This window comes from Drosophila biarmipes, chromosome 2L (genome assembly GCF_025231255.1).
Source record: "Drosophila biarmipes strain raj3 chromosome 2L, RU_DBia_V1.1, whole genome shotgun sequence".
Taxonomy (NCBI): Eukaryota; Metazoa; Arthropoda; class Insecta; order Diptera; family Drosophilidae; genus Drosophila; species Drosophila biarmipes.
The window spans coordinates 8,924,706-8,951,652 of NC_066612.1; the positions used below are offsets into that span (position 1 = coordinate 8,924,706).

The following is a 26,947-nucleotide window of genomic DNA, read 5'->3' on the forward strand; positions in this document are numbered from 1 at the left end:
TAGTCATAAGAAAAGAAAATTGGGAAGCGGGAAAATGTCGTCTACAGGCATCCCTCGATGAGAGGATGAAGTGGGTGGCCCAAAAGGACTCCCATCTCACCTCAGTCGTCATCATCAAAGCCGGTATTCATCTTCCCCTCTGCGCCGCCCTGTGAAAAATGTGAAACAATTGCAACGATGATTACTTTTTCCAACAGTTTTCCCCCCTGTTGTTGTTGTTTGGTCGTAAAGGAAAATTGAATTGCCAGTGGGCGGAGCTTGAAGTTCGTCCTGCCCCCGAGGGACCTTTTCGTAGTGGGAAATCGGAGGGAAAGTAAGCCAGGGACGGACCATGATGAAAACAGGTGAACTCCATAATTATATGCTAAATACTCGGGTAATTAACTCCCCCGGGAACATTAACTATTTGAAGAACTTGATTAAGCTGATGGCCGAGGCCCGAGAGATGATGCCGGAAAACTAAGCCAGCGGAAAGTGGTGGCATGTGCAAAGGATAAAACCCAAGATTATTGTCCTACTCAGAGAGGGGAAAATTATCAGCTGTCAGCAGTGTTGGTTTTATTTTAGGTATCTTGGTAATAAAATGGCCTTACCTTTTAATAAGGAAGTATATACAATTGCATTAATTATGTTATTACAATTAAGTACAGAAGTAAATGTTAAATATTCCAAGAAAAAATCCCTACATATCCCTATTTTACCTATAGAATATATTCTAAAAGTTAATAGATTTTAACGTAGAGAAAAGCTGGTCTACCTTTTAATAAGTCAAATTTTTCCAGCGGGTATCTATGGAATTTCAAACAGATTTTTTGTGGCATGTCCTTGCTGGACGGCCATAACCAGAAGGCAAATAAAAATATTTGCATAGACGAACCGTTCAGCAATTGGATGGACGGGCAAGTGAACAATGTGGGGGTGGCGTCAGGCGGCGGAGTCCGGGGACAGACTATATAAAATGAAAAGTAAACATTGCACTGTCCGCCGTTTGCCATTGAAATGATAAAGTGCCCGGCTGAGCGCCTCGCCGCCCGGAAGGCTCCCCCGGAGTACGACAAAAGGCAATAAAATGCATGCTTAGTGTTTTTCGGAGCGGGGGCTTAATGGCATTAGGGGAGGGGTCTCCGGGAGCACTCCGTCTGGAGCTACATCTGGTTATGTCCGTATGTTGTGTGTGGCAACTCGGGCGAAAGGCTTTCATGCTTTCTGGATTTGTCCAAACAAAGATTTATTGGGTCTAGTTCTAGTTTTTTCTACGGAGTGGCAGAGGGTTTATGTGTTGTTTTTCAAAACTGATTGTGTTTGTAACAAGTTGGGGGGCGAAAGTTGGGAAAGAGTTTAAGAGTAAGTCGGGCTTAGGTGGTCAAAAGATACAAATCAGGAGTTAGAAGGTTTTTTATTCCACTTAAATTTCTAGCAAAACAAGTATTTAAGTTACTATGGTATACCCTTCTATATCCATAAATATTTGCAAAAAGTACATTATCTAGCTTTGATTCAATTAACACCTGATCACCTTACGACATATCAAATTATATCTCGATTTAGACTTGACAGCTACATGAACTCGAATAGCATTCCAAGACAATATCTGCACAATATTTTCAATCAGCTTTGGCTTCAGGCTAGGGATTTCAAGACTTGGCACCTTTTTTCCAACTGTCTGCAACAACTCAATCGCATTCGGCCACTTTCTTTGCCGCCCACTTTTCGTGCACACTCTTAAGCCCAACTTCAATTATAGTGGCAGTCTGCGTCGAACACTTTCAATCCGAAACTCGTTTGGCCGTTCAATCATTGCGATTTTGGGGCTACATCGCACATGCCAAGTAATTGCAATCATATTTCGACACGCTGCGCAGCTTGCACTGGCCATAAACTTCAGGCCGCTAAAAAAAAAAACAAACAAAAAGTGTCAATGTTAGTTATCAGCAATACCGATAATGCAATACTCTTGATAAATACTAATGTTTTCTGAAATATGATTCTTAGTTTAGCATTTTAATAAATAACTTTGACGGTATTTATAAAGGTATTAATTACAAAACTGCCGAGAAGTAATTGGTATAAAAAAATTTAATTATAAATTTTAAATTACTGAATATGTTAAAGATATTTTAAAAATACCAGCAAGGTAGTTTCTTAAGAAAAAATTTATAAGAACCACACCAATATGTTTTTTTCGACCATCGATATTGCTAAAGAATGTAAAAGATGTTTTTGAAGATATTAAAAAGATAGTTTCTTAAAGCGACATTTTAAGTCTATCAACGATGCTAAATCTTAAAAATATGTATTTTGGGTTGACAAATTAATATCTAAAAGTTTAAGTTATTGTATATTCTTTTTGTTAGGGTACCACTAAAAACACAACAGCCAGCGTCGTAAACTAGATCTAACAAGTTGAGTGTGCGCCTGATCGGCTTAGAGTCAAACGAGTTTCCCGATTGAAATTAAGCTCAATGATTAAACAATTTTACTTTCCGAAACTTTACCCCTCTGCTCTGCCTGTACTTCTGCGACGGTTTATGTGACACGAAACTATTTGCTATAATTGCTTACTTTGTTAAATTGCGGCGATTTGTTTGCTGGCCAACAATAACTTGGAGCAGCTTAATTGGTCTCGTTCGCCATTCGCTCCAGTTGACCCCCAGCAGCTGGGGCATGTGCATTGAACTTCAGGGGAGACCCCCAGCCCTCCTGCACATCCGCCTCCTCAGAAGTGCAAGTGCCAAGTATTTATAGACCAGCCAAGTGCAGCTAACCGACAGGCAAACAAGACAAACGTCTCCAGTGGTTCAGGGCACTGAGAGAAACGGGGCTTTGGTTGGGACTATAGCAATCAGAATCAGCTGGAAATAAAATGTTGCACTTATAAAGATTGATTATTGATTGAATAAATCATTCATTTACTATAACCTATTCCGCAAGTGATTGTCCAAGATTGTAAAAAGAACTTTCTTTAATAAATTGTATTATTTTTCGAAATCTCTAACCCGTATATTTCATACTTCCTCATTTGATAAAAAAGTTTTGTATACTTTCCGTAGGTTTAACATTTTTTTTAAGGTGTAACAATCCAACCACCTTCATTTCAAACCTCGAACATGTTGGTGGTGTAAAATTGTATGCTGTCGACTCTTTGGTTCGTTTTGCTCTTGTCCCTGTCAAACATCCTCTCTTAAATATCCTTTTACAATGTTCCTGTTGCTTCACGAAATATAAAAAAATATATTTATGAATAGTTGTTTTATTAAACAAAATTAAAACTAAATAAATACGCAAGTTATTATCATACACTATTATATAATAAAACTAAGTAAATAATAAACTATTATATAATAATAAGTTATATTGGTATATTTTTTATTTTATTTTTACTTAGAGAAAATTTCTGTCTGGTTTTTTAAAGAAAGCATCCACAAAAACAATATTTTTTTTATTAAATAAAGCCTAAGCCATCAATAAAAGTTCTAACAAAATATATAGTTAAAATATTTACAAAAAATAACGATCCTTAAATATTGTTTAATTGTTTACTCAGTTGTGGTGACATTCAAAAGCCAAAAATTGTGGGGGTGGATATCTCTGAGTTTCGTATAAAATACTGTTGGCCGGGAACAGATCCCCAGCTCTTAAGAGCACGTCTGGCAAAGAGAACTCAGAGAGACCGAAAAGAAAAACCCCCGGCAAAAGCGAGTTTTTGAAGCTACCACAAACAGTTCGCTTTGTTGCGTCGACGGATGCGGTAGATTTTCGTGCGGCATTTTCGAATTATTTTCTTTTGTTTAGCCGGTTTTAACGACGCGTGCCACTCGCAAAATAAATGGCGGCAAATCGAAGAGTGTGTGAATAAAATTGATTAACGACGAGCATCGCTTAACAGTGCCAAAATAAAGTTAATGCGCAAAGTGATAAATCTTCGGAAATTTTTCTTGGGAATTTTATAACCACTTTATACAAAGTTTGTCCTTTAAACTTTTTAACCGGCTGTTGCATACTTTATGGCTTTAAACTGGCACCATCAGCATTATCCTCAGACTCTTTAGCAGCCCCATAATTATCGCCTTATCGCATCGCACACACATTAAAAGGCTTACGGCAGACAACCCGAACAGAACCCAAAAAATTTCCAGACCAGACGTTTTTTCCTCCCCGGACCGGCGGTCAGAATGTTTTATACATCCTAGATAAGAGTCGTGCGTTATTTAAATCCTGGGAGGGAGCGGGTTTGGTGGTCCCAAGAGAACAAAAAGTTTGGCGTACAAAAAATCCCTGCTTTAATTATATTAATGAGACTACGCTTAAGTCGACTAATTAAGAAGGATGTTATATGAAGTTCTGTGCTTTGGCTTTTTCTTTAGGAAAATGTATCTTAAAATGTATCTAAATACTCTGTTTCTACTGAACTTCCGTAAGGCAAGCCCTGGCAATGCCTTTGATTTATGTTAAGGAAAGCTTAATAAACATTTCGCTTTGTTCCAGACAGGAATACAGTCCCCACCATGTGCTTATCTAACCACAACATCGTTTAGTAAAGGGTTCACTTTATCCGAATTCTTATCAGTCAATTTCACCCTAATTTACCACCTTTCCATTTGACTGGCTCCAAAGTTGTCAGACGGTCTAAACATCTAGAACCCAAAGGTAATTAGTCGCAGACAATAGAAAGAGAAGCTCTCCAAAATGCGGGGTGCTAATCTATATTGTCATCGACCTGGATCACAGATGCTGCAGAAGTTGCAGGCCCGAAGTCTGATGACTGGTTGTTAACCGGTTTTATTTTTTGGGTCTTAAGGCGCGTGTCTTCAATTAATCACCGCCTCGAATCGGTTGCTTCTTCAGAGCTCTTGAAGCGTGTGCCCTTGCCTCTCTAATTTAATTTTATTCAAGTGGCAGCTGGTACCGAAAGGATTATGCTGCCTCCCGTAAGGAGTTGTGTGTGGATATGGCCAAACTTGGGATTCCGGCTAATTATGGTTACCGAGACCAAACAGCTTTGTCGGGGATTTTCAATTTTCCAATGCCGCTCTTCTGGCTTTGACATCTGACAAACTGACAGTCCAACAATCTGACAAGCGCGCAACAGGCGCTGTCAAAATCCTTCTGTGGCGGAGCATTGAACTCGAACTTCAGCAACCCTCACAGAAGCCGAATTGAAATCAAAATCGAATCCGAAAGCCCCGCCAGAAATTCGAGATATCAGAAGGCAAGCTGTCAAATTATCAAGCAAGTAGAATCAATTGTTGCGGGAGCCCAAGAGCCGCGAGAGTTCCTCATCTTTCAGTCCCAAACATGGGCTAATGATAGGGGCACATTACTCGGGGCTGGGCGTGTGAATACCCCGAGGTAGCTGACAGTCGGGGGAGAAATGTGTATTATTAGTTGATGGCAGCGTAACGCTAATGATTTAATTATGGTAATTATAATGGCCGGGGGGCAGATGGGTTAAGCTGCTCTTGGTAGCGATGACAATTATGCGAGCAGCTATAATGGCTCGTTGGCATAAATTATGCTATTAAGAAAGTTACTTAACTCTATTTATGACTTTATATTAAGTCAGTCTATTTATGCACTCCACTTTGCAAACTCCATATTTTCTGCACACTTCGACGTTTACTTTGCCTTTTTCTATTCAAAGTTTATGCAAATTGCCTGGCAATTTATAAGCCATATATGTGGGTCTTAAGTTTGGAAAAGTGGCATTCCTCTCTTGAAATACGTCAAAGACCACCCAAGCCTTTCGTTCAGAAACACTGATTATCTTTATGCGCTTCTTGTCGCCTTTTCAATTGACCAGCGGAGCGGAGAATCAAGATCCCCGACAGCTCACGGAAATGTCAATTGCAACTTCAAAAGACCCTCCAGCGATTATGAAATATTTATGTGCATACATTTATGTTTTCCCGATTTAAATGCAAGATGTGGGCCACACCTCGCACATCGATCTTTGGGCGGCCCTTTCAAGCAGTTAATTGGTTGACTGGCACAACCAGTGGGAAGGGGTAAAATAGTCGGGAAACGAGTGTCATTTTGAGTTGCCCAAAACAGTGAAATTCGTATAAATCTGTTCACCCTACCCAACTTTGCCCCGCTTCCTGCCAGTCCTCCTCTAGCAGCCATTCAATGCAAAATGCCGTGACAAATTGTTGATTTGCTCTGACATATAAAAAGAAAAACGCTTTTGTCTTCAGGTTTCCTTTTAGCTACCCTGCAGTTGGTGTGTGATAGAGGTTTAGAGAGTCTAGTAAAAAGTAGTGAGCATAAATCAAAGATAGTAGACTTCTTAACATAATATTTAGGTGTAAAACTGAGATGGCCCAGAATATGGAAAACTAATAAAAATTATTTATTGTCTCTTGTAGAATAGTTCCTTTACTGAAATATTGGTTTTCTTTCACCGTTCTTCACCTTCTTTGGCAGGTAGTAAAAGAGATTTATTTCCTGTCCACAGAAGTGCAGTGCTCATAAACTAAAAAGTCGAGGGTATCGCAAAAGTTGTGACACTCTCTAAACTTGTATCTTTTCCCTTTGTTTTCCATTCGCCTTTGCCACTTTTGTATATTTAAGCGGAAGCTAAAAGAGTCTTTCAAGTTGATTTCTGCTCCATAAACTTGTCTATTTCTGTTTTGGTCCCCACTGTTCGCTGGAGCGCAAAAGGCACCCCCCCATTTTGCCCCAAAGCCCCATTCCATAGTACTTAACCCTCAGCTGGCGTTTCGAAAATTTGGAGCAGCACGTGCATTTGCACGTTTTAAATTTGTTTTCCACTCCCCCCAGCCTGGCCCCTTCGTTTTATGCCTTTGGCTTTTGTTTATATTTAGATGGAAGTATTTTTTTATGTCAGTTAAGAGGGGATTGTGGCGGCTTGGGGGCGGGCTTTTTGCCATAAATCTCGTAAGAATTTATTTGTTAAAGCCAAAGACGAAATTGGGTTTGATATGCACCGCATGTGCTCGTAGCGCCACGTTGGAGTTGAGTTTCTGAAGACCCGACGAGCATGGGAGTGATTGAACGCTAGCATTGTTAGATTTATGTTCGAGACGCTTCAGGACAAAGAAAAGCTAAATGGGCCACAAACTCCAGTCTAGTCCAGTAACAACAATGGCAAAGTTAAACCGCTCCCGAGATCCATTAATTTCCTCTGTGAATTTCCTTTCAAAATTGCATTCTAACGTGGGGCTACCCCCGAAAAATCCTACCAATTACCACCCGCGCTCTCCCTCTTCTTTGAAATTATGTTCGTGACGATACCAATACCTTCGGCCACAATTGTGTGCATACACTGAAACCTATATGCAGCTTTTTCTAGTATTTATATCAAGTTGATTAAATTATATTAAAAAATCATTCTTGTTTTATTCATTCTTTCATTCAGTTTTAAAATTATTGTGAATCTTTTTTTGAATTTTAAATTATTAATTTAATATTTTATCATAGAGCATAAAGCCAGTTTTTAAATCCTTATAAAGGTGACTAAAAGTAGGCAACAATAAATGATGAGTACGATGTTCTTTGGATTTATTCCCTTATCATTGCTGTTAATTTGCTAATAATAATTTTATAATTAAAAAACTTTTTTTGGTGTATTACACATACTTAGGCTGATATGTATGCGTGTCTTTCAACAACTTTTTGCCACTTCTTCGCCGCATATTAAATTATTTTCCTTCGGCCAACTTGTGGGCACCATTGTACGTGACTAAACGTCAATTTCCAGTTCTGCCCCGCTCCGGGCTCTATGCAAAATGCATTTTCTAAAACCGATTTTAATAATTCCTAGTAGCGCCCCTCGGGCCTCCTATGTGTCGGCATAAGATAAGACCTGGGTAAACGACTTTGCCACTTTTTATGCAGTGTGCGAAAAGTGCAACGCTCTGATAAGAACATCAGTTTGTCCTTCCTCTCGAAAGTTTCCCCAACTCAGCCGACGGCCGTCGGCATTCTAAGTGTGTCAAAAAAGTTGCGCTTCAAGTTTGGTACGTGATATTTCTCGAATCGAACGATTAGTTATCGGTGATTATGGAGGGTGGCAGAGAGATGGGAATCGGTTACAGAAGTGGAAATTATGTAATGGGCGGCGCACTAGAGTGTCAACGAGGCTCGAGGGTTTAAGTGCTCGCAAATGGGATTACTTAGCTTGGGCTTTTGGAAAATAAACAGACAAGGAATTAGGAAAATTCTGGTAATAATTACTATAAACTTCATTTTGATTTGAAAGGATAAGCTTACAACTCAACTCATTACCTTGTTGTAAGCCCCTGGAAAACCCAGTCTTCTTGGGTCAAAAGTCTAGTAAGCACATCGTTTCCCCTCCAGCAATTTATTCAGCCTGCCAAGACACCCCGGCACGAGTACTATTCATGGATTTCTATAGATGCCCGCTTAGCTTCCTGTTCCACATCTTCGCCTCGCCAGGCTCTTTGGGCCCTGGCTTGAGTGACAAACGACGAACAACAAACAGCAATTTGCAACAATTTATGGAAATTATGCAGTCAGTCGGGACTCGGTTGAGTCGAGTGCTTTTCGGTCTGGCCTAGTCCGGGTTCAGCTCCGAAGTTCTGATTGTCGTAATTGTTGCTGTGACGTGTGATTACGCAACCGCTGCAAACTTTCAATAAATCAGTAAAATGCGCCCATAAGTCAGAGTCGATGGAAAGTAACTGACAATCCCCGCACACGTGTCGAATCCCCTGTTACATTTATCGAATCGAATGCAGCCCTTTCTGTGCCCATTACATTTTACGACAAATTGATTAAGCCTGAACTTCGCACCCTCGCTGTTTTCTGGGGTGCTGCGAAAATATGACCACTTTGAGAGCATTTAGCAGGCACTTGAAAAATGCCTAAAAAATAAAAGAAATGGGGGACGAATGCCGCCCAGTGGGTGGCTGCAACTGCCACCCACTCACGTGCCACGCACACGTGCGTATTATTTACACGCAATAATTTTTTCTGTTTCTCCAGCTTTCCATCCTTGTAATTGAAGTTATTGATTTTCCTGCCGGGAACCCGCAAAAAGAGCAGGGAATCTGCTCGGTTTTCAGGAAGGATATGGCTCACAGCCAGTGGAACAATCTACCCCAGTATATGTTTTTTGGGCTTTTCTCGATTAGCCGCATCGGCAGTCATACATCAAAAACAAATGTCGGCCTGTCTGGTTCGGTTTGTCTTGCACGGAAGTTGCAAATATGCTCGTTTAATTGCATTAAGTTTGTGTTCGGCCCGAGCAACCCCCATTTGTTTTTGGGTTAAGATCAAAGTGCTCCGCAAATATTTCGCTTTGGTCATCCCAAAATGGATTATTTCTCCCTTTTCGCCCTGCATTTGACTTGGGGGCGTTGCGACCAGACATTTTGTTTGATTCGAGTCCATTTGTACTTGCGTTTCAGCATCCCCCACTTAATTGCAAACTAATTACACAAAGTAAACAGTCCGCTCGGATATCTGAGCTTATAATTAGTGTGAAAATGGTGTGTTTATGTAATTAAAGGCGAGTCACGAAGAGCAGGGGCGGAAACCAAGTTAGCAGTAGCTTAATGTTGGAATGAATATTTTTAGGAGCAAAGTTTTTATATATAGAATTCTTTTCGGGAGCCCAAGCATTTTTCTTTTGATGTTCATAAAAACTGGCAGAGTTTTGAGATGCCTCATAAATTTGTTTAAAAAGCCATAAAGTGTACAACCTAAGGTCTATCAAGACAAACAAATGAGTATATTAAAAGGCCATTTATAATTTATCTTCAATAAAAATAGAAAATTTTATATAAAAGTGTGCTTTGCCAAAACCAATAACCAATCTTAAGTGTCCAAAATGAATAACTCAAAAGCGTAATGTGAGAAATAAATAAATTAAATAAAAGCTAATGCAGTGCCAAAGTTGCATCTAAATGCCAAATTAAGATAAGTTATCGATACCAAGTAACCTAAGGAAGATGGGTAATACTTCGTCCTCATCGGCAAATGGTGGCAAAAGTTCACGGAAATGTCGCAGCCTACCCAACTCACCGGATGTCAGAAGGTAACCATCGAATAATACTTTATTCCCATGTATTTTTTTTCCGGGAAAACGTCAGTTGACATTTCTGGCCACTAATGAGTGTCATCATGCGTACGAAAAACATTCGAATTGAGCCAAGTGTCAGCGCGATAAATCAAGTCAATCATCCCCGACTTCTGGTCTATCTATAACAAAGTTCCACCAAATTTACGATAATTTCCCAAGCTAAGCGAGATATTTTTAGAAGCGTCGTTTTTCCGGGGAGCTAATGGAAATGACATTTTGTGGTTCCCAAGATGTTTGCGGGCAAGTGCAAAATTTCCCAGCTCACTCCAGATTCATAATTAATGTCGGCGCGGTCTGCACCGACTTGGTCTATATCTTTTTGGGTTCCCTACGTATATGTACACATGTCTGGAGGTGCCGAAAGCCACACAGAAGATGACACGCAATGATCGTAGGACTGAAGTACTCGGATCTCAATGAAGAACTTCTGGCTGCCAGCCAGACGGCATCTAAATTCAGCTGGAGTCTCTAGTTTGTTGCCCTCTCCCCGAAAGAAGTGCATTACATAATCCAGCGATCGCCTGAGTTCAGCTGCCCTCGCATATCCATATTATTCAGATATTTCAAAGTGCATTTTTGATATACGAGCCCTGCAGGGCGCCCTTCGCCAACCCCTGAAAATAATCTTCAAAAGGCAACGCATGCCCGAAATCAACCACCGTATCTAAAAACCTTTCAGTTATGATGGAAATGGTGTGACATTCGCCTGTCCCCTCTGTTCCATCTTTCGGAGTCAATAAATAAAACATTTGCCAAAGTTGCATAATTGAAAAGGAGAGAAATGCCTGGGTATCTCGGAGTGCGTAGCGCGTGTGTGTGCTACTTATCAGAAGTCCTGGTGCAACCCTTGGTCTATCCCATTTGTTTGAACAACCCCCGCACGAGGCGTGCATATGTTGTGGGACTCGTCAAACAAAAAAATATAACACAAAATGTTGTCAGCTGCATTTCGCTCAAAGTGTGAAGAAAATGTCTATTTTGTGTAATGTTTGGCCACGCTATAAATATCGTCATAGGAGTGGCGGAATATATCCTAGGAATATACGAAAGTGTCCAAAAGATGAAAGTAAACTTAATGAAGTCAAGTATATTTTTGCTTTCCAACATAATTGGCGCCGACTAAAAATATTGTATGATGTAGAACTTTTTTAATATGCTTTTGAAACATAGAATATTAATGGCTTTATTAACTTTACTGTAAAAATAACTAGTAAAAATAAAAAGCATTTTATTTTATAGAATTATATCTAATAAAAGAAAATAAGAATAAACAACCCTTAAAATCATATTTTAAAGTTGTTCCATAAAAAAGTATCTCAAAAAAGGTTGATTCCCTCAACACACTGGAGACGCATAAACCTTACTTATGTAGGCTACCCACTGAGTTGGACGCTGTGGCACAAAGAAGTGGAAGTTGCCACTTGAGTTGGCCAAGTGTGGAAGCTGCCGAAGAGGGTCTCTCTATAGGGCGGGCTTACGGCCCCGTCCCCCGAGACCCCAGCTCCCTTTCAGCCCACTTTGTGTTCTTATTCCCACTGTTTGCTCGGCCACTCTCCATTTGCGGCTTGTTTACAGGCCCAAGCCGAGCTGCTGCATATTTAAAGATGTCAACCAGCCAACAAAAGGTGGCAGTCCAACGATGACGACAGCCATTAGCAGGCTAGGAAACATCTTTGAGTTCGCCGATCTGGTGGGGGAAGGTGTATCTTAGCAGACGCTATTAATTGTTTCTTGTGGCAGCAACAGCGGCAGCTGCAGCTGAGAAAATGCGTCTCCGAAGTGCCACAAAACAAGGAGAAGTTTCGCTCCGGCGTCTAATAACTGAAAATCGTGACTTTATGTCTGCACTTGAAAATGGTTGAACACAATATGGCTGTAGTTCTGTGTCTTTTGGGCCAGAAAGGCAGGGCCCTCCCCAGGGGCGAGGGCCACTATGTAGATGATGGTACACGACTCTTAAGAATGAACACGTTCTCCGGCGTATCGCATTACCAGCATTTCTAAGGGCGGCGACATTGGGACATGGCTTTTAGTTATGAACAAAGCCGGTGTTGATTATGAGCTAAATGCCAGAGTGAGATATCCCCAACCGAAAGGCTTTCATCAGCAGAAGATATTTTTTCAAGCGAAAACCTACGCGGAGTTGCTGGAATACTTTCCCCAACATGATTACTTTATCAAGAGTTACGGTTGATATGTAAACAAAACACAAAGAAACAAGTTTACAAAGTAATAAGCCCCTATAAGATTTCTATTCTGGTAAATGCAATTCCCTGCACTTGTTTGTAATTTCATTGGAATCACATCCAAATAAACAAATCGAATCGAATCGATTTTCATTTAGATGTTTTTACACAGCGTAAACATTCTTTAGCTGCCTGTGAATAGCTCTTTAATTCGGTTCTGTGTGCTGGCCACTTCTTGGCCCTATCAATGGCATATAATTATGCTTATTGCCAGCCATTCAACACCTACTCAAAAGTCCCCATGTCAGGGCACAAAGAAAGATACAAAGAGTAAAAATAAACCACTCCTAAGACCAAGTAACTTATCTCGAGTGCCTTCTTGGCCAGGCCAACTCGCATAAATTGCAAACAGGCCTGCGCTGTTGATTTTGGCTGACAGGCGGTCCAAGTCGAAAAGTTCTGCTGGTGGTGGCGGGGATGTATCCGACGGATGCGGTTTTGTTTTGGATAGCGGTTCTCTGGCTCTTTGGCGGTTTGGCAGTAGCCAGCCGAATTGCTGTGGCAAATTTATGAAAATTCTCTGCACTTAACGGCAAAACCGCCACTACAACTGGCAACTCGGCTGGTTCAAGGGGCTTTGGGTTAAGATGGATGTGAAAATTGGCCGAACCAATCTAACATGATGGGTCTTAGGAGGTGCATGGATTGGGGCCTTTGAGGTGCAGCCACTTGAAGGAGAAAATCTTGCTCATGTATTGTTTAATACCTCAAATGCCAAAGGGCCAAGCTGGATTTCGAGTTCTAACCATAACGGGCAAGCTGCAGGCAATACTCTCATGTGTGCCAAGCAATAATAAAAGCGAAAGATGCTGCATAAAAGGCAACTGGCAGATACCCAAAATGGTCACAGCAGGCACAGCCAGCAGAGCCTTCTTATGTCCATACACGTATCCCCACTCTCGTCTTAATTGCACTGCGAAACAAAATATTACAAATATTTTCTGTATCTATACCTGTTACATGCTAAGAAAAAACCTATACAACTTAAGATACTGATTCCAAAAAATATGGAGTGATTATGAATCATTTGGCATAGGATTTGTTTCTTAAAATATGAGCTACATAAAATTTAAATAAATGAATATAAATATATTTCAAAACATATCTTATATTCATTGCAGAGATATTACTTTTTTTTAGAATTTACCTTTGCTTCGAGTGTAGTGCTTGGCTCCCCGATGCAAGTCAGGCTTTCAGAAGCTGTTGCCATGACAAATGCAACTCAAGTGATACATTGTTCACAAAGCAGCAGCGAAATGCAATGCAAACTAATGGGCAGCCAGGACGAGAAGTTCTGAGCGGGTGTGCGGGAAGGGGCAGGACCTCATATATATAAATACAGATGCCATCAACGTTTCCCCCGCCAACCGGAAATGTTTAGTGACTGGTCCAAAACTGCGTGGGCTTGTGGGTTCCTGGAATGGAGGAGAGACGAATGCATGTAAGGGGCGGTGCAGGAGGTAGAACACAGGTGAATGCCACCACGAGGCAGTGGAACCAGAGGAATCAGCCATCCACAGTGGCAGCTATTATGGGAAACACACACCCGTGGCTCATTCAGTCAGCCAGGAAAGGTCAAAGACATTTGGCAGCTGTTCCTCGTTCAGTCCTCCTCTGCTCATTTCTGTTCTGCATCTGTGCAAATCTCCGCATCTCCAGCTACAAATCAAAAATGCGAACTAAAGACGCAAATTCAATTTGAACAAAAAGCTGGGGGGAGAATATGGCAAATAAAGAGATGTCGAGGCGCCCGGCGCATCACTTCTGACATGCGACACCTGAAAGAGGAGATTGCAACCGAAAGATACGAATTGCATTCCCCACTCATAACAAGCTGAACAGTAGTTCTGTGCGGGAATTGATGGAAGTCTGGGGTCTCAGACAAGAATTGTGTAGGTGGGGAATGTCAAAAGATATGTGCAAGTCCTTCATTAGGAGAATAAAATAGGGAAGATAGTGTCTCCCTTAAGGGATTTATTTTGAATAATTAAAACGAAGATGTACAAATGTTTAGTCGAATTTGTTAAACTCTGAATGAAAAGCAAACATTCTTTAAATTTTAAGCAACGATAAGTTCACAAATATTTTCAATAAACATGAAACATACTATACAGATAGAAGGGTTAAACCACGTTTGCGCTTCCAAGAGATACAAAGGTGTTTTTGCAATTCAAAGTTAAATATGAGGAAAGGAGTGGCGTCCATGGAAAAATATCGACATCCTTTCAAAATTCGCGCCGACAAAGGCAAATCCAACTCCGTAGACGTCTTCACGAACAATATAAGATGCAAATAAAATATTGTGAAAGTAATTTTGTGAGATTTTAGCAAGTTTCGTTTGCCGTTTGTCTGCGCAAGTAAAAATGTCTTGATGAGGGAAACATCCTTTTAGAGTCTGGCATGCGTATTTAATTTGCAGTAGGAGCCACGGCAACTTCATTTGTCTGTCAGCTTTGTTTTTATTGTCTGCTTTTTATTCATTTAATACAATTGTTACCAGTCCTCCGCCTTTTTCTGGCTGACTTATTAATGGCCCACAGCAGAAGTAAGATACATTTGTATCTCGCAGCTTTGTCTGCAAGTTGGCTCGGCATCCCGGCCAGAACTTTATGTGCGCGACTTATTAAAAGTTAGTGCGTTTCATTATACATCTCTCTTAATTTGCCTTCTTAATCAGACTTATGACTAATTGCGTAAAGTTGAATGAAAAGCTCTGGAAAATTGTTTTGTTTGCCTGGGTAATTTATGTGGGATGCCGGCTGGGAAATGGTCTACGCTTTTACTTTTTAATAATGTTTTTTTTTGAGATAATGGTACATTCATTTTAAAAAAAGGTATTCTAAAGTTATTAAACATGTAAATTTCTTATTATTTTCTAAAGTCCTATGGAATGGCAATCAAAACCAATCTTGTGCCTGGCTTATGTCCGGCATAAAATTACTTTTTTATGTAATTGTGGAACAATTATGGACTAGCAACCAAATCACGAATTCTCAACGAGGCTACTTAGCTACGCTTTTTAGAGGTCTGCAAACAAAAGTATCTTTGTCGCATGACAATCAACGAGATATGCAAATTTATGGGCACGAATCATAAAAAAATTTACTGCATTGCCGCGTTTTAAAGTCGTTGTTGTTTCTCCTCTTTATTTTTTTATTGCACCAAGGGGCTTGGCGGCAACAACAAGCCATACGTTCATTAATTTATAAGCGTAAAATTATTTTAAAAAGTATCTTACAGATACTGTTACTGCAGTCCACGCCAATCTGCAATGGCAGACTGCCTATAAATATTTATCAGAGGCAGGAGGCGTGGGCGTCTGCCATCAAAACCATAAAGAATTGTTTTTAAAAAACATATATCTGTAAATTCATTTCATATTTTTGTTTTTATATGCATTTTAATAACTTTATGTACTTTCCTTTTTGCAATTACAGACAAATTGCGCCCGCCTATGCGAAGGTCAATGGCGGAACTGCCATTCCACTGCCCGCCACCGTGATGGTTCAGCGTCGCTGTCCGCCGGACAAAGTGCGTCCACTGCCACCCACACCGAATCATACACCATGTGAGTACTGCACCTAGGGTGTGGGAAATTTATTAAAAAATGTTTTGAGCCCTCTGCCTCAGCCACCCCCTGTGTGCTCTAGGGGAGGTGAGGGACCTCCCCGTTGTTTACCGGGAATAAACAAATTTCGGTCTCGGGGCTCGGCAAACAACCCCCGAAGCTAAAAAGCCGGGCCTGCACTTAGCCCTTTCAAATGCGTTCTCTGGATGGGACTGTGACCGAGATTTTGACATCGGGGGGAGATCCTTACTCCGCAATCAAAGCTCCCGGGGGACCCGTTTGGGGTTAGAATTCCGCATTACCTACTCCTTTTTCCGGAAAAGTGACGTTGATTTGTGGAAAAGGTAACTGAATTCTTCACTTAATTGGGAGGTGGGAGAGTACTTCAAAAACAAATGAATATACAATTTTTTGCTTTATACTCTATGTCAAAAGATACAAGCAACATTTTTTGGTAAAGTTTAAAATAGGCATTTATTCAGTATTCCATATTAGCATTTAGTATAGAGAATGTTGAACATTGCCCTCATAAACATCTTTTTACAGTTTGTCATGCAATTGTGACCCATTTTGTAAAAGAGTGCCGAACAAAACGCTTTCTTGTTCTTGAGTCACGGTCCGGGGCCTATTTATAGAGCGGTTTTCACTCTCCCTAATGATTTATTCAGCAAATATTCGACTGGTCTCTGGGCAATCATAAATCTCGGAGCCCAGACTTCTCCCAGTCTGTTATCAGCCTCACGCAAGGCAATTAATTAACTTTAACGTCCGCATCGGCCTTTCGCATTGATTTATAGGTTGACTCTTTCTGTTAAGTGGGCGCCGAAAGTCATGAAATCGAGTGGGTTAGCAGTTGCTTAAAACACCTTGTAACCCCCGATGCGATTTTTGTTTTCAGCGATACCGGGCCTGGGAAAGAGCGGAAGTGATTTCAATTCGAGCCGTCCAAACAGTCCGCCCACCAGCAATCACACAATCCAGAGCCTCAAGAGCGGAAACAATAACAGGTAAGTTGAATTGGAGGACATTCAAAAATGCATATACTGCCAGTAAATCTCATTAATAGTTAACAATCGTAAAATTCGATTCCAAGTTGGATAATAAAAATAAATTGAGACATGTTGTTGATTAAAGATGTATGAGTTAGCTTAGGTTTTGTTAAAGTGAATGTTTGGAATTTGACTATTATACAAAAAATCATTTTGTTTAACTAGTTTTTTCTTGCACTTTTTTATTATACTTTTTTTAACCTTTGTAATATTTCTTTGTAAACCAACAATTTTAATCTCGCCAAGAATCACCAAAAATAAAACATTTGATGAATAAAATAATTTTAGAGCATTTTATATAATTTGTTATTATTTTCCTGTATTTTTTTTAATAAACAATATTATATAAATTTATAAAAAATACATTGTACTTCTTTATATATATTTTTTACTTAATAATGTAATATTATTTTGTAGCCTCCGACCGCCGAGTGTGAAGAGTGGCCACCAGAGCGGCATTCCCTCGCCGAGCAGTCCGCAGACCGCTCCGCAGAAGCACTCGATGCTGGACAAGCTGAAGCTGTTCAACAAGGAGAAGCAGCAGAATGCGGCGAACGCGGCCTCGGTGGCCAGCAAGTCGCAGATCCAGTCGAAGCGGACCTCCTCCTCCTCGGGCTTCAGTTCCGCCCGCTCGGAGCGCTCCGACTCCAGCCTGAGTCTGAATGACGGCCACGGATCCCAGCTGAAGCCGCCCAGTATTAGCGTGAGCTCTCAGAAACCACAGCCCAAGACGAAGCAGTCGAAGCTCCTGGCTGCGCAGCAAAAGAAGGACCAGACCAATAAGGCCACCAAGCTGGACAAGAAGGAGAAGAGTCCGGCGAGGTCCTTGAACAAGGAGGAATCGGGCAACGAGTCACGAAGTTCAACAATGGGCCGGACAGGCAAGTCTTCTCTGATTCGAGGAGTTGGTGGTGTTGAGAAGAACACTCCCAAGACGGCCTCGAAGTCCTCGCTGCACTCCAAGTCGGACTCGAAGAGCTCCTTGAAGGCGCCCCAGCTGCTGCAGAGTCCCAGTGGTGGTGGTCTGCCGAAGCCCATTGCCGCCATCAAGGGCACCAGCAAATTGCCCTCCTTGGGCGGAGGAGTTGGCCATCCCCCGGCTGCAGAGCCCCAGCAAAATCAACATCAGCAGATGCTCAAACGCGAAACCAGCGACATATCCTCGAACATATCCCAACCGCCGGTGGTTGAGTCCACCGGCGGCACACATATCCTTCAGAACGCAGCACCTCCACCACCCTACTATGCGAATAGTCAGCCAACGAGTCACATATCATCGCATGGGTATCTGAGTGAGCCCAGTACTCCGCAGCACAGCTCGGGTATTGGTATCTACAGTCGCCTTCCGCCACCGAAGTCCGCGCTGAGTGCTCCTCGAAAGTTGGAGTACAATGCCGGACCACATATATTGGCCTCTCCACAGCATCACCAACGACAGCCGGGCTTGCCGCGACCCCTGGTCAACTCGGCGCCCAATACACCCACCGCGTCGCCAAACAAGTTCCACACGATTCCCTCCAAGATTGTGGGCACCATCTACGAGTCCAAGGAGGAGCAGCTGCCGCCACCACCACCATCGTCCACTGGCAGTTCAGTCCTGCCCATGAGACCCCTGCTCAGGGGCTACAACTCGCATGTGACCCTGCCCACGAGAGGAGCACGTGGAGGCCACCACCCACATCAGTCGTATCTGGACTTCTGCGAATCGGACATTGGCCAGGGATATTGCAGTGATGGCGATGCCCTGCGAGTGGGTAGCTCCAGCTCCCCGGGCGGTTCGCGATTCCACGACATTGACAACGGATACCTCTCTGAGGGCAGCAGTGGTCTCAGTGGACCCAGCTCATCCGGAGGAGGCATCTCACATGGCAAGCACTTCCTCAGCATGATGCGGGCACGCACCCAACTGCCCACCACCATCGAAGAACGGTGAGTTCGAGGTTTAAATTTTTTCAATACACTTAAAATTAGTTAGGAATTAAAGATTCATCAAAAATGTTTAACTATTAAAAAGAAAGCCGCTGGGAACTTAAAAAAAGGATATTAATTTGACCCTCGTTTAAAGAACAACTTTTTACGGAGTATATTAAAGAATTCAAACACAAACTCAAAATGGTATGCCACTGCAAAATCGGGATTGAATAACAAAAGTTATAGAGTTTTGGGTCACAATCTGAATACGGCTAAATAAATAATAGGCTAAAATTTTGAGTTTCTTTTTAAAGAACTTTTTTAATGTAGAACATTAGAGAATTTTATTACAAAACTTACGAGGTATCCCACTTTAAAATTGGGATTCAACAACTAAAGTTATGGAATCAAGACCTCAGATTTGGGATCACAATCCGTTGGAAATACAAAAAAAATTAACATGAAAATGGGCTAAAATTTTGAGTTTCGTTTTAAAGAACTTTTTTAATGTAGAACATTAGATAATTTTATTACAAAATCAACGAGGTATCCCACTTTAAAATCGGGATCCAATAACAAAAGTTGTGAAATCTAGAAGTGCAGTTTTTTTGGTCACTATCTGAATCCGTTGAAAATTCGGAAAAATGTAACATGAAAATAGGCTAAAATTTTGAGTTTCGTTTTAAAGAACTTTTTTAATGTAGAACATTAGAGAATTTTATTACAAAACTTAAGAGGTATCCCACTTTAAAATCGGCATTAAATAACAAAAGTTATGGAATCAAGACCTCAGTTTTGGGATCACAATCTTTATCTGTTGGAAATTCAAAAAAAAATTAACATGAAAATAGGTTAAAATTTTGAGTTTCGTTTTAAAGATATTTTTTTATGTAGAATATTAAAGAATTTTTTTACAAAACCAACGAGGTATCCAACTTTAAAATCGGCATTAAATAACAAAAGTTATAGAATCAAGACCTGCAGTTTTGGGATCACAATCTGAATCCCTGGCCATTCGAAAAAAATTAACATGAAAACAGGCTAAAATTTTGAGTTTCTTATTAAATAACTTTTTTGATCTAGAATATTAGAGAATTTTATTACAAAATCAACGAGGTATCCCACCTTACAATCAGGATCCAATAACTAAAGTTATGAAATCTAGAAGTGCAGTTTTCGGGTCACAATCTGAATCCTTTGGGAATGCGAAAAACTTAACGAGAAAATAGGCTAAAATTTTGAGTTTCGTTTTAAAGAACTTTTTTAATGTTGAACATTAGAGAATTTTATTACAAAACTTACGAGGTATCCCACTTTAAAATCGGCATTGAATAACAAAAGTTATGAAATCAAGACCTGAAGTTTTGGGTCACAATATGAACCCGTTGGAATTTCGAAAAAATTTAACATGAAAATAGGCTAAAATTTTGAGTTTCATTTTAAATAACTTTTTTAATGTAGAATATTAGAGAATTTTGAATAACAAATGTTATGGAATCTAGAAGTGCAGTTTTGGGTTCACAGTATAAACCCGTTGAGACTCGAAAAAAATTAACATGAAAATAGGCTTAAATTTTGGCCTTTACTTTAAAAATCTGTTTTAATGTAGAATATCAGGGAATTTTATTACAAAATGAACGAAATGAAATGATCCTACGCACCCGCACCCGGTTCTTTTTCCTTTTGTTATCTAAATTATGGCCGTTGCGATGGCCTTCACAATTTCCGCAATGGCCGGGGCAAAGAGGGGTATTAGGAACCAGAATCCTCCCTGGGCCGAAACCCCATCGACTTGCTGGGATTGCTGCATCCTGTACCTCCTTACAACATTGTTGGCATTGGCTCGCTCTTGAGGTGTCAATTGCAGACGGTTTGAGTACTTCTGGTAGAAGTCGACCAGGGCCGGCAAGTTGCGGCCCTTTGTGTACTGATCGACCGATGGGTTGCCAAATATGGCGATCATTTGGCGGGCCTTGGCCGTGAATTCAGCATCAGTTTGGCAGAGTCCAGTTCCCAGAAGGCATCCAAAGACAACCATGAGGCAGCTGAAAATATTAGCTATTTATCCCACTGAACTTTGTTATGATTTGAGTGTCGCCTACCTTATTTGCAATGCAGAATTCATCTTTGAGATTGATGTTTCGCTGTGTACTGTTCAATTGAAACTCATAATTGATGCACTGAAGGCCTCTGAATTTATAGCTTTCTGTACCACTTTCTTATCATCTTCAGATGCTGAGGTTAATGTTAATTCTTGGAAAATGATAAGGAGTTTAAGAAATTGCATTTATAATTGTAAATTTAAAAGGAAATATTATAATCTGTATTTCCGGATTTACAAAATACCGAAGATTGTGCAAGCCGTGATAAGAATTACAACCACAAACCCATGAAGGTGTTCCATTTAAAAATACTTATTCCAAACTCTCTTAATACAGCCATACGTTTTTCGAAGATTCTTCTTATTTTCCCTGCTCCCACACCAACCTCAGTGTAACGAGCCTTAGTGGCTATCTGGTTTTTTGGGCCAGCACTCACTTTCTCGCCTGCCCCGAAGTTTCCATGAGTCATCCGAAAGTGGCTTCCAATGGCAGTGTTGCCTCCCGCTGACACCAATGAGTCAACCAGAAATTGCCGTTGTTCGAGTAGCGCCTGGTATCGCAGTTCTTTTCCAAGAAGATGAGCCCCGCATTTGCGTTTTGTAAATGTGGCGTGCTCGTCGCTCTTTGGGCGCAAAAATCGGAATTTAAATGGGAGAATTGCCTGGCGTACTGCGCGTTTGACTTCAGGCCTCGGTGAACTTCCAATGGTTTCGGGTGACATTTCAGCTGGCTCCATTTCATTTGACAGTTTTTTGCTCAGAGCGCCACGCACAATTTGGCCACACTTTTGGGTGCCAGGGGCAAAAACTGGCAGGCAGTCGAGGGCCTCTCATCTGCCTGTGAAGCAGTTAATTGCGATGGCAGCCACTTGACTACCTTAACAACTTCCTGCAGGATACCCAAGAGTATCCACTTCACAAAGGCCAGCCCTGATCCCCGGCTGAAACTCGCCAATTTGCATAAAATCCACTTGATGTCGGCAGCCAGGCCCCAGGACCGCACTCGTGCTGCGGCATGTCAAATGTCATTTACAAATTGTCAATGGCAGGCGACTTGACAATCGACAATGCTAACCTGTCAACAGGAAACGCTTCTCGCCCAGGTATTGATTGGTACACACACCCCATAGAAACCCATCCATCCATGCAGCAAGCCCACTTGAGCCTATTGGCCTAGGAAAGCCGGAGTTTCCTTTGAGAACCTAGGGTTCTTCAAGTGATTGTGCGAGAAGGAGTAGTGAATACTTGTGGTCCAGAAATATTTTAACATCGTCTCGAACTTTATTTTAATTAGTTTGCAAGCAAGAAAGAAATATGATTGTTAAACTAAAGTTTCCTCGATTAACTGGCCACTGCCTTGGCAATACCTTCCACAATAGACACAACAAAGGGAAGTACCAAGGGTATTATAAGCCAGAATCCTCCCTGAGCAGGCACACCATCCACTCTCTGGGCTCTTTGGGCCCTATATCTTCTTACCACATTGTTGGCATATGAACGATCTTGAGCAGACAGTTGCAGACGATTTGAGTACCTTTCATAAAACTCCACGAGTGTCGGCAAGTATCGGTTCTTAGTGTTATTATCTACCGATTGGCTGCCAAAGATTGCGAGCATTTGACGGGCCTTGGCGATGAATTCTGGTTCATTGTGTGCATGTCCTGCTCCAAAAAGACATCCAATTATGACCAGAAGGAGGCTGAAAGTATTAAAGAGCACTTCGAAAACCGAGCCTTGGACTTAATTCGCAAAAGGCCCACCTTAGAAGAATAGTGGATTTCATTATTAGATGTTTCACTGAGTACGGTTAAATAAAAACTAGTTAAATGTGCACTTCAGTTTGCTGTTTTTATAGCTGAACTATGCAACTGCTCTATCAGGGTCCATATTAATTCTGAGGAAATCATATTCCCAGAATTCATCTTCGAATGCAATGACATAGTGTAATGAAACTGATTACTTTTATTAATATTTGTTTGTATATATTTTTTTTTATTTTCAAATAAATATTTTGTTTGGTTATAAATTAAACCCTTAAATTTTATTTTGAAAACCTTTTTTTTTTAATATTGGAACCATGATAATAATTTTAAAGCATTAATAACATTACATACCGAGATTACCTCGCTCAGAAATCGAGAGCCATATTAATGATTTCCAAAATTTTCACAAATAGTGCCAAAAAAACCCAGATTCCTCTTTCAACTCGCCGACCAACCACTGGCTTGTCCTGTCTATAAGTCCTCACCAGGCTATCGAAATCGGAACGTTCCTGGGCTGTTAGTGGCAGGCGATTGGAGTATTTCTCATAGAATTCGATAAAAGCTGGCATGTTTTCGTATATAGTATATTGATTGACTGAGCGATTGTTAAAAATTGCCATTATTTCACGGCCCTTAACTTTAAAATCATCATCACTTTGTGCGTGTCCATTCCCTAAAATGCATAATAGAGCAACCAGAAGGTAGCTGAAGAAGGGAATATTATAAACTTTCTCAGTTCGCTCACTGCACTTTTCTATAGCTTACCTAATATACATTTTCAAACTTATCTGGACTCTTGATGTATCACTGTGGACGAGTGGATTAATACTGATAAATGGTACACTCCTCACCTTGCTATTTATATGCAGCTCTATTTCCAGACTGACTCATTATCTCTGTTTAAATAGCTCCTATCTCAAAAAATACTGCTTTTGTATTATGAGAATTACTAATATATTTGCAGGTTTTGGTAAAGATTGTATTGTAGTTTAACATTTTTATAAAATATTTACAAGAGGTTATCATATATTTCATTAGCGAACCTAGAAACAAATTTGATTATATATCTTTTTTGGAATAATGTAATTTATTAAATGAGTTTGTATGAAGCGTGGCAACGAAGAGTGGTTTTGAAATTAAGTCACATATGTATACTCTTTATGTTTAAAACATTCACATTGTTTTACAATCTTAAATTGGTGTTAGAACTTTTTGACAATCTGATTAATAATGCCCACAATCCCCTGAAATAGACCCAAGAAGAGCCAGACACCTCTTTGTACTGGTCGACCAACCATCGGCTTGTTCTGTCTATACGTCCTCACCAAGCTATCGAAATCTGAACGTTGCTGAGCCGTAAGTTGAAGGCGGTTGGAATATTTCTCATAGAAGTCAACCAAAGCCGGTATATTTTGGTATTTAGTTAATTGATTGACCGAGGGATTGTTGAAGATTGCCACTATTTCCCGGCCCCTTTTTATGAAGTCGTCATCACTTTGTGCATGTCCATTCCACAAAATGCATCCTAGAACAACCAGAAGGCATCTGAAATAGGAATAATAGGAATAGGAATAATAAAAACTTTTCCAGAACACTGTTTTAGCATTCTATACAGCTCACCTAATACGCATTGTCGGATTTATTTGGACTCTTGATGTGTCACTGTGAAAGAGTGGATTAATACTGATAACTTCACATTTCTCAGCTCTGTATTTATAGGCAGCTTTATTTTCCGACCCACTCATAATCTATATTTATATAGCACCTATCCCACCTTTATTCTTCAGAAATAAAAAAAATTTTAATATAAATAGAGTTATCAATTCTGCACGGGTACTTCAAAGTAAGAAAATCAGATAAGATTGGTTGATTTATTGATTTTATAAAGTATATTAAACATTAAAGTGAATTATGCCACTTAATTTTATTTTTCGTTTTTACTTGTTTTTTATAGAAGAGCGGATCGTGTTTTCCAAGCGAGGGCTCTCAGATCAATTTAGAGGTAGCAGTTTTAATGCAAATATTTTTTTAATTCTATGAATTTGTGTGAAAGTATGGTGTTTTTGGGGGACAAAATCGAAATTTTCCCTATCCCGCATCCGCGCCTTTATAATCTAAATGATAGCTGTTGCGATGGCCTTCACAATTTCCGCAATGGCCGGGGCAAAGAGGGGTATTAGGAACCAGAATCCTCCCTGGGCCGAAACCCCATCGACTTGCTGGGATTGCTGCATCCTGTACCTCCTTACAACATTGTTGGCATTGGCTCGCTCTTGAGGTGTCAATTGCAGACGGTTTGAGTACTTCTGGTAGAAGTCGACCAGGGCCGGCAAGTTGCGGCCCTTTGTGTACTGATCGACCGATGGGTTGCCAAATATGGCGATCATTTGGCGGGCCTTGGCCGTGAATTCAGCATCAGTTTGGCAGAGTCCAGTTCCCAGAAGGCATCCAAAGACAACCAGGAGGCAGCTGAAAATATTAGCTATTTATCCCACTGAACTTTGTTATGATTTGAGTATCGCCTACCTTATTTGCAATGAAGAATTCATCTTTAAGATTGATGTTTTGCTGAGTACTGATCGGTTGAAACTCAAGTTGACGCACTTAAGGCCTCTGAATTTATAGCTTTCCGTACCACTTCCTTATCATCCTCGAATGCTGATGCATATGTAAATTCCGTAGAAGTGATAAGGTGTTAAAGGAATTGGTTTTATATTTGCCAATTTAAAAGGAAAAATTGTAATCTATATTTCCGGATTTTCGAAATCCGAAGATTGTGCAAGCGGCCTTTGGTATATTGCGAAATTCAAAATAATTCTTGGAATCGATGATTTTTGCATGAACATTTATCTCAACAGAGGCTAACTAACACGCAAATGGGTATAAATAGGTCTTATTTATTAGGCAGTTAGAAAAAAAAAAACTTACTTCTGCCAGATGTTTTAGAATAAAATTAAATTCTAAAAGTTTGCTTTTCCATTCCCCCAAGATCTTGTCAAAATGGAGCCCTGCCCACACATCAACGCGTTTCATTAAAAAGCGCTTATGGCCTGTGGATGGGAAATTGAGTGAAAATAAGAGTGGCAGAGGCTTTTCCACATTTTCATTAGCTTGCGGTTCTGTCAGCGCGTTTGATCTGTGAAATTAATGCAATGCCATGGGCGGCGGAACGAACTGAGCTCTTGTAAATGGGAACAGCTGTCGCTGAGTTCCAAAGGCAGGGGCCACAGACCCCTCATGCCACAATAAATAGAAAGTGACCCTGGCACCCTGGAATTCTGAGCCTCGGTCACGTAGTGCAGTTGGAAAATATTTTGTAATTGAATTTTAATGCACGTCGTTCGGCTGGCAACCTGTCGCATTAGTGTCACAGGATTCTCGTTGCCACAGGATTCTCGACGAGTCCTCGGGTGCCAGAGCTAATCAGTTGCGGCGCAGACACCTGCAGGACATAATTTCCGAAGCCCAACAAGTGAGCCGGTCTTATGCCGCCTCAACATGCGTTGTCTAGCCGGGGAAGTAAATCAAAATGCAGCAGGGCGCAGAAATATTTCAACATCGCCAAAGAGGGTCGCCGGGTAAAGGAGTAAAACGTGTTGCGATCCAAGGGAAGCAGACAGTTAGGTGCAAGCCAGACAGGATATTCGAAGGGGGACGAGAAGCTGGCCAACTGGACGCACATATGGCCACATCCTTGCTCTTCCGGCTCGGACTCCTGCCGTCTCGCTGGCCTGCGGAAATCCCAGCTACCTCCATTTTATTTAATAAAGCATTTTTCAATTCACTTGATTTATGGCCCAGGCGTGCCATATTACACTATTTACCAGACATGGTTACTGAAAACGCCCTTCTATTGCATTATTTAAAGGGAGTTGTTTTAAACTTAATTTATAAATATCACCATTTCCAAATTGTATAAACCTTGCTGAAGATATTTTACGCATTTGGCTAAATTTCAACGACCGCAGCGCCACGCGCAAATTGAAAATAAATTTCACACTCCACTCCCTCTCAAATCGGTCCCACCGCAACATTATGCCTGCAAATTGTTTTTATTAATGCAATCCGAAACTCAGTGAACCAAGGACCGGGGACTAAAAATGTTTCCTGACCGGGCATTTCCACCTGTCTGCTGTCCGCTCGAGTGTTCAATGGCAAACTGACCCTCCTCCGCCGACTCGATTTGATACGCCTTATTTGGGCCCAATTTTTTCTGACACTTTTTTCCCTCTTTTTAGTTGAC

The 26,947-nt window shown here is 40.8% G+C and overlaps 4 protein-coding genes across 12 annotated transcripts in view; 1 reads left to right on the plus strand and 3 right to left on the minus strand.

Moving 5' to 3' along the window:
* The window catches only part of LOC108032523 (protein sickie), a 168,433-nt gene that overhangs the window by 94,430 nt on the left and 47,056 nt on the right, over positions 1-26,947 (plus strand). For 6 of the 8 annotated variants that reach the window (XM_017106367.3, XM_017106365.3, XM_017106363.3 and 3 more), the window contains exons 4-6: positions 15,750-15,880; positions 16,779-16,887; positions 17,347-18,858. In XM_017106367.3, the coding sequence (XP_016961856.1) occupies positions 15,750-15,880; positions 16,779-16,887; positions 17,347-18,858 (1,752 nt within the window). Of the gene's footprint in view, positions 1-3,743; positions 3,965-9,756; positions 10,022-15,749; positions 15,881-16,778; positions 16,888-17,346; positions 18,859-26,947 lie in introns of those variants that run through there. The other 2 variants (XM_017106369.3, XM_017106370.3) reach the window with 1 other exon arrangement.
* LOC108032525 (protein Turandot E-like) lies at positions 20,201-25,336 on the minus strand. Of its 2 annotated transcripts, XM_050885531.1 has the most exons (3): positions 21,379-21,416; positions 20,943-21,093; positions 20,201-20,885 (listed from the first exon to the last, which is right to left on the minus strand). In XM_050885531.1, the coding sequence occupies exons 2-3, from the start codon at positions 20,963-20,965 to the stop codon at positions 20,531-20,533; spliced, it is 378 nt and encodes a 125-aa protein (XP_050741488.1). In that variant the 5' UTR covers positions 20,966-21,093; positions 21,379-21,416; the 3' UTR covers positions 20,201-20,530. The 2 variants fall into 2 exon arrangements, with proteins under 2 accessions (XP_050741488.1, XP_050741489.1); XM_050885532.1 differs by lacking the exons at positions 20,943-21,093; positions 21,379-21,416 and adding an exon at positions 25,231-25,336 and having other exon boundaries at positions 20,201-20,942.
* Positions 23,833-24,381, minus strand: LOC122818831 (protein Turandot E-like). Its single transcript, XM_044094245.2, has 2 exons — positions 24,325-24,381; positions 23,833-24,249 (listed from the first exon to the last, which is right to left on the minus strand). The coding sequence occupies exons 1-2, from the start codon at positions 24,333-24,335 to the stop codon at positions 23,907-23,909; spliced, it is 354 nt and encodes a 117-aa protein (XP_043950180.1). The 5' UTR covers positions 24,336-24,381; the 3' UTR covers positions 23,833-23,906.
* On the minus strand, positions 24,688-25,336 carry LOC108032325 (protein Turandot E-like). The gene is made up of 2 exons (XM_050885533.1): positions 25,231-25,336; positions 24,688-25,173 (listed from the first exon to the last, which is right to left on the minus strand). The coding sequence occupies exons 1-2, from the start codon at positions 25,251-25,253 to the stop codon at positions 24,819-24,821; spliced, it is 378 nt and encodes a 125-aa protein (XP_050741490.1). The 5' UTR covers positions 25,254-25,336; the 3' UTR covers positions 24,688-24,818.